The following is a 10,551-nucleotide window of genomic DNA, read 5'->3' on the forward strand; positions in this document are numbered from 1 at the left end:
TATATTTTATTACATATTTAAGATGTAGATGATTACTAATACATTGTAATACATAGAAACGTATTAAATACTGTTGACAATTGAAAGTTTGATTTATACATTGATAAATAGATTAGATAGATAGATAGATAGATAGAGGGATAGATAGATAGATAGATAGATAGATAGATAGATAGATAGATAGATAGATAGAGGGATAGATAGATAGATAGATAGATAGCTAGATAGATAGATAGATAGATAGAGGGATAGATGGATAGATAGAGGGATAGATAGATAGATAGATAGATAGATAGATAGATAGATAGATAGATAGATGATAGCTAGATGGATGTATGGTAAAATGGATGAATGGATAAACAGATACATAATTGCAATATATCCAGGATAACTGCTTTGTGAAGTTTTATCATTTATATGAGGAATATACAGTACAGATCAAAAGTTTGGACACACCTTCTCATCTCTAGAACAACTGTTAAGAGGAGACTTTGTGCAGCAGGCCTTCATGGTAAAATAGCTGCTAGGAAACCACTGCTAAGGACAGGCAACAAGCAGAAGAGACTTGTTTGGGCTAAATAACACAAGGAATGGACATTAGACCAGTGGAAATCTGTGCTTTGGTCTGATGAGTCCAAAGTTGAGATCTTTGGATCCAACCACCGTGTCTTTGTAGAAAAGGTGAACGGATAGACTGTACATACCTGGTTCCCACTGTGAAGCATGGAGGAGGAGGTGTGATGGTGTGGGAGTGGTTTGCTGGTGACACTGTTGGGGATTTATTCAAAATTGAAGGCATGCAGAACCAGCATGGCTACCACAGCATCTTGCAGCGGCGTGCTATTCCATCTGGTTTGCGTTTAGCTGGAAATCATTTATTTTTCAACAGGACAAAGACCCCCAACACACCTCCAGGCTGTGTAAGGGCTATGTGACTAAGAAGGAGAGTGATGGGGTGCTGCGCCAGATGACCTGGCCTCCACAGTCACCAGACCTGAACCCAATCAAGATGGTTTGGGGTGAGCTGGAACGCAGAGTGAAGGCAAAAGGGCCAACAAGTGCCAAGCATCTCTGGGAACTCCTTCAAGACTGTTGGAAAACCATTTCCAGTGACGACCTCTTGAAGCTCATCAAGAGAATGCCAAGAGTGTGCAAAGCAGTAATGAAAGCAAAAGGTGGCTACTTTGAAGAACCTAGAATATAAGACATATTTTCAGTTGTTTCACACTTTTTTGTTAAGTATTTAATTCCACATGTTTTCATTCATAGTTTTGATGTCTTCAATGGGAATCTGCAATTTTTAGAGTGATGAAAATAAAGAAAACTCTTTGAATGAGAAGGTGTGTCCAAACTTTTGGTCTTTATTGTATATTACACATCAGTAGAGCGAGTATTTCCCGCATCTTCTCCTTCTCTGCACAGGTCATTAGGATGTTCTCTTAATGCTCTTTCTACCCTGGCGGGGATGGATCTGAAGAAACCTTGTCGGAAACCCGGTCCCATAAATACATAAATGATTGGATTCATGCAGCTGTTAAGACAAGCCAGGCTCGAAATAATAATATTTAAAGAAAAGAATACAAGGTTATGTTTATAGAACATGGGTGTTAGTGGCCAGATGTAATATGGAAACCAGCAGATGAAGAAACACGATATAACAGCGGTGATGATCCTGGAGGATCTCTGAGATCTCTGGGGTCTCTTACTTTTTCTAAGCTTGTAGAAAATGGTGGCATAAGAGGTGAAGATGATTAGAAAAGGGATCATAAACATTACAAGTAATCGAATCAGTCTATAGGTGCTCTGCATCTTAAAAATATAGTAAAGATTTAACACTCTTGGAAAGATGCACCATTCAGAGAAATCAATGGTCATTAGAACATTTAAGATACCCAGTGACGGACCAATGATAATACTCAGCCCCCAGATGATCGCTGCAGAGATTCTCACCACTTTACAGGTTCTATGGACTTTTGCCCAGAATGGCCACATGACGGACACCCAGCGGTCAATACTCATGGCCGTTAGGACAAGAACACTGGCGGTCATGTTTAGGCTAAACAGAATAATGTTCAAATAGCAAGAAAGAGCAATAACTGCTTCAGAGATATGATCGCAATTATTTAATTGCAAGTAGTAGATCTCTGTAGTTCTCAGAGGCAGAGACGCGCAGCACAGGAAGTCCGCGATGGCCAGGTGGAGGAACCACACGGCACTGATTGTCTTCTTCATCCTGAATCCGGCAATCCAGATGACTAATCCATTACCGATAATCCCGAGAGCAAAAACAATGCTGTATACGGTAAGTGAGATAATGTTTAGAATGTAAAAGTCATCCACAGTGAGAGCCACATCGTAACTTCCATATCTTGGGAAATCTGCATAGAGACAACTTGGAACAAAATAAAATGTCATATTGTTGGGCACATAGAGAAGACTTAATTTTATTAATATCTACGTCACATTGGGTAGACATAATGAACAGGGTAGCAAAAATCAAATTGTGATCTCATTCAGGTGCTAAAATTCTGTCTCTCCCTTCAAGATATGTTAAGCAGAAACAGGAAAGGCTGTTGTAGCACCTGGAAAGAGAAGCAAATTGTGCCCCATCCTGCCCTAACCAGCAATCTCCACTCATAATAATGATACTTTCCTCTATACCTTTGCTACATTTGTAAGGAAATTGAAGTGCTGCGTACGCCCCCTTAAAGACACTGATGTTTTCCAATGCAATTATTTGTTTTAATGTGGTTGCCTTGGTGTTTTACAGATTCTTTATGGTCGAGGACGACCATTGATAAAGGAGGGGGGAATGTAAGTAGGTGGTAATGCTTCTCACACCTGTTGAAGACATTGATGTTTTGCAATCCCATAGACAGTTTTAAAAGTGTTTTTAAATGTGTTTGATGGTTGACATGTACTTGATCTAGCACAGGTAAAGTGAATGGTTGAGACTGAACCAAATTTGGAGGAGTTATATGGGCAGAAAAGAGAGATAATATAAGATGGTTGTCGAGTTCCTCCCCCCTGAAGACTGAGGGGAGGACTCCTCTTGAGTACCCAGAATGGAGAATGTCATTTTTAGCGTTTATATATGCCTGTTTTTTGGTGTCCTACAGATCCAGATATGTTCAAGGACAGCCATGTTCAAGAGGGGAGGAATGTAAGATGGTGGTCTGATAGGTAGCAGACTGTTACATTAATGGTGTGTGTTGTGTAAGGTGACTTAATCAGATAGTAAGATCTGACGATGGAGGAACTCAAAGAGGAAAGACTGCAGTAGTTGACTAACCGAAAAGTACAAGGATGAATAAATAAAACAGAATGAGAAGAACTTGTATTAGGAGGATGCTACAGGACAATTGACTACAGTGAAATAGATCTCAATTCTGAATACTGGTAGTTAGTCATGGTCACCATATTGGGACACAAGTGGACATTACCTGAAGCAGTGAGGAATTGTATTGACGTGACCTCTTTAGAGAAGGCCTCACAAGTGAATTAGAAATTAAGAGTAGCTGTGAGTGACTGTAATGCTTTTTCTCAACAGGTACAACCCTCAAGGGGAAAACAAGGTCTACTGGGATTATTGACTGTACTGCAGTGATATACAAGGATATAAAAGGCAAAGAGAAGAAACTTCCCTGCGATATCACTGAGAAGCGCTCGTACCTACATATAGTAAGTGTATTCCACATGAAGAACTTTTCCTACTATCTGGTCTATATAGTTATTATCAAGTTCAAGTTTGTCAAAAACTTTATTTTTGGACTTTAGTCTCTTTTAATTTGCTTTGAGCATCGGGTCCCGGTTTGCCTTATCCAATGGCAGCAAGCAGTCTGTGGATGTGTTTTGACTAGGTAAAGACCAAAACAAAGAGACATACGTAGTCATTACCCACATTTTCCTGTAACGTGGCAGGGTTTAGAAGACAAGTATCTAGCCCACGGCTACTACAACCGACCACAATACACAGTCACTTGGATAGCACTCAGTTCTTATGTCAAATGTCCTCCTGGCTTGCCCCCTTTTCTTTAACCCCTTAACAACAGAGGGCATTAATATTACGCCCTAGCAGTCATAATGTTACTGCCCGTGGTCTGCCGCCAGCAGATGCCACAATCGGCAAACATCTCAACTGATTTTCACAGCTGAGATGTGTGCCTGCTAGGCACGAGCAGAATCGTTATCTGCTCGTGCCGTTTAACCCCTGAAATGGCGCTGTCAATATGTGACAGCGCCATTATAATCACGATCGCGGTAAACTTTTACTTACCGCCCGATACCGGAAGTCATGTGATGTGATCACGTGACTTTCAGTTGTTGTCATGGCAGCACAGGGTCATATGATGACTCCTGTGCTAGACATGAATTACTTTCAGTTTCACACAGACGGGAGCCGAGTGAATCAGAAAGTGAACGTATCTGCTGTTTACAGCTGTATAGCTGTGATCAGCAGATAGTGCAGAGCGATCGGATTGCTGATCAATATAGCCCCCTAGCGGGACTAGTAAAATAAAAAAAAAGTAAAAAGAAAGTTTTAAAAAATTAAAAAAACAACAAAAAAACCTAAAATTTCAAATCACCCACCTTTTGCCCCATTGAAAATTAAAGGATTAAAAAAAATATTAATAATTAAAAAATATACACACATTTGGTATCGAGGCGTTCAGAAACGCCCGATCTATCAAAATGTAAAATCAATTAAACTGATCAGTAAACGGCGTAGAGGCAAAAAAATTCCAAACGCCAAAATGACGTTTTTTTGTCGCCACAACTTTTGCGCAAAATGCAATAACAGGCGATCAAAACATAGCATCTGCGCAATAATTATACAATAAAAACATCAGCTCAATCCACAAAAAATAAGCTGTCACTGAGCCATAGATCCCAAAAAGTGAGATCGTTATGGGTCATGGAATATGGTGTAAAACGTGCTCCACTTTTTTTGGACAAACTTCCGATTTTTTTTAAGCTGCTTATATAAACTTCAACCTATACATGTTTGGTGTCACCAAACTTGCACTGACCTGAGGCATTACACCCATACATCCGTTTTACCATATAGTGAACACAGTGAATAAAATATTTCAAAAACAATAGTGCTATCGCACTTTTTTTTGCAATTTTTACTGCATTTGGATTTTTTTTGCCATTTTCCAGTACACTATATCGTACAACTTATGGTTTTATTTAAAACTACAGCTTGTTTCGCAAAAATGAGCCCTCACATGACCCTATCGACTGAAAAATATAAAAGTTACGTCTCTCAGAGGAAAAATGGCGAAAAAAAAATGTAAAGTGAAAAAATGGCCAGTCGTGAAGGGGTTAATTAAATTTTGTACCATTACTATTGTTGGTGGCATGTCCACATTGCTATTCTGATGTTGTTTTCACTAAAAGAGTGCCGGAGTCAGCGCATGTGTGTACCGCATTTTCTGGTGCCATTTTATTGAACACACTGTGAAGACAACTATCAGCATCAGGGGCACATGCGCACATGAAAATAACCAATCTGCGCATGCGCCAATGCTGCTCATATTAGCCTCCACAGTATATTCAGTAAAACGGCATCGAGGATCACGGTATAAGCATGCGCTGGCTCCGGTGCCATTTTAGGAAAGACAACATGGCACAAAATTTAAATAAGGAAAGGAAGCAAGAGAAAGGATACATAAAGAGGATTCAATCAACAAAGTCATGCTCTTCAGGTGAAGGAATGAAAGGATTTATTTCAACATGCATGTACAAAAATCACATGACCAGCGCTTTTGGATTTACTGGGCTGTGGCAGTGCCTGTCTGTGCTCCAGGGAAGAGGCTGGGAGTGAGCATATACTCGGTGAGCTGATAATTCTTTTGAACAAAGTCTAGCCTCGATGCAGACGCCAATGAAGGAATGCAACAATTTCTGGACCTTTGAGAACATTTTAGAAAAAAAATTCAAAATTCAAAAGAGTAGCTTTTTTGTTGCCATTTTCCCGAAACCCATAGCATTCTCATTTTTCTGGATCTGGGGCTCAAAGATGGATTATTTGGTTCATTTTGAGCTGACGTTTTTAATTATACTATATTTGAATAGATGCGAGGTTTTGATCGCCTGTTATTGCATTTTAAAAAAATGTTATAGCGACCAAAAAACGTAAGCGGCGTGGGACCTCGTGTGGACTACGCCGGACCTGGAGGGGTATGTTGGGGGTTAATAAAGATGTGAAAGAGGGTGTATTTTTGTATTTTATCCAAAATAGAGGATTTTTTCTCTGTGTTTGTGTTTATGTACTTTTGTATACAGGTTAGTGATGCAGGTATCTCATAGATGCCTGTGCCATCACGAACCTAGGGTTTAGTAGCAGCTGTGGGCTTATTAACCCCTACTATTACCCAGATTGCCATCGCATCAGGGTAACAGGAAGAGCTGGTAAAGCACTGGGATTGTCACATCTAATGGATGAGGCAATACCGGGCAGCTGCGGGCTGAGAGTACCAGCCCCCAGGTGGCTTTATCTTTGCTGGGTATCAAAATTGGGGGGACCGCACATCAGTGTTTTTTTAAGTAACAAAAAAAGGCAATTTTTTACTGAAATCTGGTGCAGACAATTTCAGCACCAAATGTGACCTACTGGCACAAAACCACGGCAAAAACCTTGCCAAAAAAAGAGTAAAAAATGAACGGGTTTTTTTGCCAGGAGGTGTACATTGGGTGCAGGAATATGATGACAAAATTTTAGCACCAAATTTGCATCCCTTGGCCCAAAAATTTTAAAAAAATGTTTTCTTCTGCCAGGAGGTGAAAATTTGGTGCTGAAATCTGGTGCAGACAATTTCAGCACCAAATGTGTACCTCCTGGCACAAAACCGTGGCAGAAAGCTGGGCAAAAAAGACAGCTAAATCCACGGCAAAACAATGCGTAAAAAACTTGTGGTTTTTTTTCCAGGAGGTGTAGATTGGGTTCAGGAATATGGTGCAAACATTTCAGCACCAAATTTGCATCTTGACCCAAAAATGCAAAGAAAAAAAAAATTCTGCCAGGAGGTGGAAATTTGGTGCTGAAATCTGGCGCAGACAATTTCACCACCAAATGTGCACTTCCTCGCACAAAACCGCTGCAAAAAGCCTGGTCATAAAAGTTGCCGGGGCAAAAAAACAAAAAAAACAAGATTTTTTTTTTTGCCAAGCGGTGTAGATTGGGTGCAGGAATATGATGTAAAAATTTGAGCACCAAATCTGCATCTCTTGACCAAAAAAACTGATTTTCTGCTATGAGATGCAGGACTGTGAACTCAGTGACCTCCACCTGAGGTCAGGTTACCTACGGTCACAGATGAAGAACTGTAGGCACCTCCAACTGTGACCGCAAATTACCTGAGTGACGTCACCGCTCATTCCGCAGCTCATTAGTTCTCTGGAGCTCACAGCGAGCTTTCATGTTCTATGACCAACGTTGTGATATTCAAATGTAGCAGGGCAGAATATCTATGGGACCTCGTGTGGATTACACCGGAGCTGTATGGGTGTGTTGAAGGTTAATAAAGTGGAGAAAGAGGGTGTGTTTTTGTATTTTATTCCAAATAAAGGTTTTTTTTCTCTGTGTTTGTACTTATTTACTTTCATGTACAGGTTGTGATGCAGGTATCTCATAGACGCCTGTGCCATCACTAACCTAGGGTTTGGTAGCGGCTGTGTTATTAACCTCTGCTATTACCCCGATTGCTAACACCCCAGAGCAATGGGAAGAGCCAGTAAAGCACCGGAATTGTCACATCTAATGGATGCGGCAATACTGGGCGGCTGCGGGCTGAGAATACTAGCCCCCAGATGGCTTTATCTTGGCTGGGTATCAAAATTGGGGGGGAACGCACATCGTTTTTTAAAATTATTTATTGAAATAATAATAATTTTAAATAAAATAGAAAAGCTGCATGCGGTTTCTCAGAGGCCGGAATCATACTTGCAAGGGACTCGTGCGAGTCTCACGTTGCATCACCCGACACAGACCCACACTCTTCTGACTAGAGCGGGTTGGTAGCATGTGTTTTTATGTACCTGTATGCTCGTGTCAGGAGAGTGTACAGCTGTCAGGTGATGTGATGTGAGTCCCTCGCACGTGTGACTCTGGGCTCTAGATACACAGCACAGATAAAGCCTGACAGCTGGGGGCTACAGCCGTGGGCTTTATCTGTGCTGGCATCAAAATGCAGGGACCCTACACTGATTGTTTTATTTATTTTTTGGACCACCATACTGACACTTGCACTGCTTTCCCCGCCCACCGGCCGTTCTAGCGCCTCTGATTGGTTGCAGTCAGCTGACGCTGCCACTCAGGGTGGGGGCGCTTCTAACTGCAACCAATTACATGCACCGGTGGGCGGACAAAGCAATGAATAGTCAATTGTGCTGCGGAAGAAAAAGCGTGACCCGGAAGCAGCTTGCCGCCATGACACCGCCTCGGTGAGTAGACAATGCACGCTCTTACCCCCCTATCCCTTCCACCAACATTTTTAATCTTCGGATTCTGGTCCCATTAGACATAGGGCACCGGATTCTGGAGCGGATCGTGACTTTTTTTAATTGAGCAATGACCTGCCGGTCCCTTTTTTTGGGAGTCCGAGCACCTCTAGTCACCACATTATGCTGCTCTCAGAATAGGTCGCAAAAACCTGGTGACAGATTCCCTTTATATAATAAAGATTATAATGTAAAAACTTACTGGTTTCCAGGATCCAATGATTCATTGTAATAGGTCGTATTATAATCCTCATCATCCATTGTAACGCTTTATCTAGAAAACATAATATTAATAGTGGAAATATTGGTATTTACTACGTCTGCAATTACAATAGAGCAGCATTTACGAACACATCAGGTCCCATTCTACCTATCTATCTATCTATCTATCTATATTATCAGATGCAAAAATAATCTGGTTTTTAATTACCTCCCTTCCTTCACCTCCAGGATCTCTTCTCTTTGGTCAGTGAGAGCAGCGGATCCTTCGCCTATAACCAGAATTGCTCCTGTATATATATATATATATATATATATATATATATATATACAGTGCCTACAAGTAGTATGCAACCCCCTGTAGATTTAGCAGGTTTGATAAGATGCAAATAAGTTAGAGCCTGCAAACTTCAAACAAGAGCAGGATTTATTAACAGATGCATAAATCTTACAAACCAACAAGTTATGTTGCTCAGTTAAATTTTAATAAATTTTCAACATAAAAGTGTGGGTCAATTATTATTCAACCCCTAGGTTTAATATTTTGTGGAATAACCCTTGTTTGCAATTACAGCTAATAATCGTCTTTTATAAGACCTGATCAGGCCGGCACAGGTCTCTGGAGTTATCTTGGCCCACTCCTCCATGTAGATCTTCTCCAAGTTATCTAGGTTCTTTGGGTGTCTCATGTGGATTTTAATCTTGAGCTCCTTCCACAAGTTTTCAATTGGGTTAAGGTCAGGAGACTGACTAGGCCACTGCAACACCTTGATTTTTTCCCTCTTGAACCAGGCCTTGGTTTTTTTGGCTGTGTGCTTTGGGTCGTTGTCTTGTTGGAAGATGAAATGATGACCCATCTTAAGATCCTTGATGGAGGAGCGGAGGTTCTTGGCCAAAATCTCCAGGTAGGCCGTGCTATCCATCTTCCCATGGATGTGGACCAGATGGCCAGGCCCCTTGGCTGAGAAACAGCCCCACAGCATGATACTGCCACCACCATGCTTGACTGTAGGGATGGTATTCTTGGGGTCGTATGCAGTGCCATCCAGTCTCCAAACGTCACGTGTGTGGTTGGCACCAAAGATCTTGATCTTGGTCTCATCAGACCAGAGAACCTTGAACCAGTCTGTCTGAGTCCTCCAAGTGATCATGAACAAACTGTAGACGAGCCTTGACATGACGCTTTGAAAGTAAAGGTACCTTACGGGCTCGTCTGGAACGGAGACCATTGCGGTGGAGTACGTTACTTATGGTATTGACTGAAACCAATGTCCCCACTGCCATGAGATCTTCCCGGAGCTCCTTCCTTGTTGTCCTTGGGTTAGCCTTGACTCTTCGGACAAGCCTGGCCTCGGCACGGGTGGAAACTGTCAAAGGCTGTCCAGGCCGTGGAAGGCTAACAGTAATTCCATAATCCTTCCACTTCCAGATGATGCTCCCAACAGTGGAGACAGGTAGGCCCAACTCCTTGGAAAGGGTTTTGTACCCCTTGCCAGCCTTGTGACCCTCCACGATCTTGTCTCTGATGGCCTTGGAATGCTCCTTTGTCTTTCCCATGTTGACCAAGTATGAGTGCTGTTCACAAGTTTGGGGAGGGTCTTAATTAGTCAGAAAAGGCTGGAAAAAGAGTTAATTAATCCAAACATGTGAAGCTCATTGTTCTTTGTGCCTGAAATACTTCTTAATAGTTTAGGGGAACCAAACAGAATTGTTGTGGTTTGAGGGGTTAAATAATAAATGACCCTCTGAATAAACTTTTCACAATTTAAAAAAAAAAATAAAAAAAGAAATAACATTCTTTTTTGCTGCATTTCACACTTCCAGGCT

At 41.4% G+C, this 10,551-nt stretch overlaps 1 protein-coding gene across 1 annotated transcript; it reads right to left on the reverse strand.

Annotated features, from left to right (window-relative positions):
* Nucleotides 1-1,371: 1,371 nt before the first annotated feature.
* On the reverse strand, nucleotides 1,372-8,766 carry LOC142255753 (N-formyl peptide receptor 3-like). Its single transcript, XM_075327205.1, has 2 exons — nucleotides 8,708-8,766; nucleotides 1,372-2,392 (listed from the first exon to the last, which is right to left on the reverse strand). The coding sequence occupies exons 1-2, from the start codon at nucleotides 8,764-8,766 to the stop codon at nucleotides 1,372-1,374; spliced, it is 1,080 nt and encodes a 359-aa protein (XP_075183320.1).
* Nucleotides 8,767-10,551: the final 1,785 nt, after the last annotated feature.

The sequence above is a fragment of the Anomaloglossus baeobatrachus genome, chromosome 11, assembly GCF_048569485.1.
Source record: "Anomaloglossus baeobatrachus isolate aAnoBae1 chromosome 11, aAnoBae1.hap1, whole genome shotgun sequence".
Taxonomy (NCBI): domain Eukaryota; kingdom Metazoa; phylum Chordata; class Amphibia; order Anura; family Aromobatidae; genus Anomaloglossus; species Anomaloglossus baeobatrachus.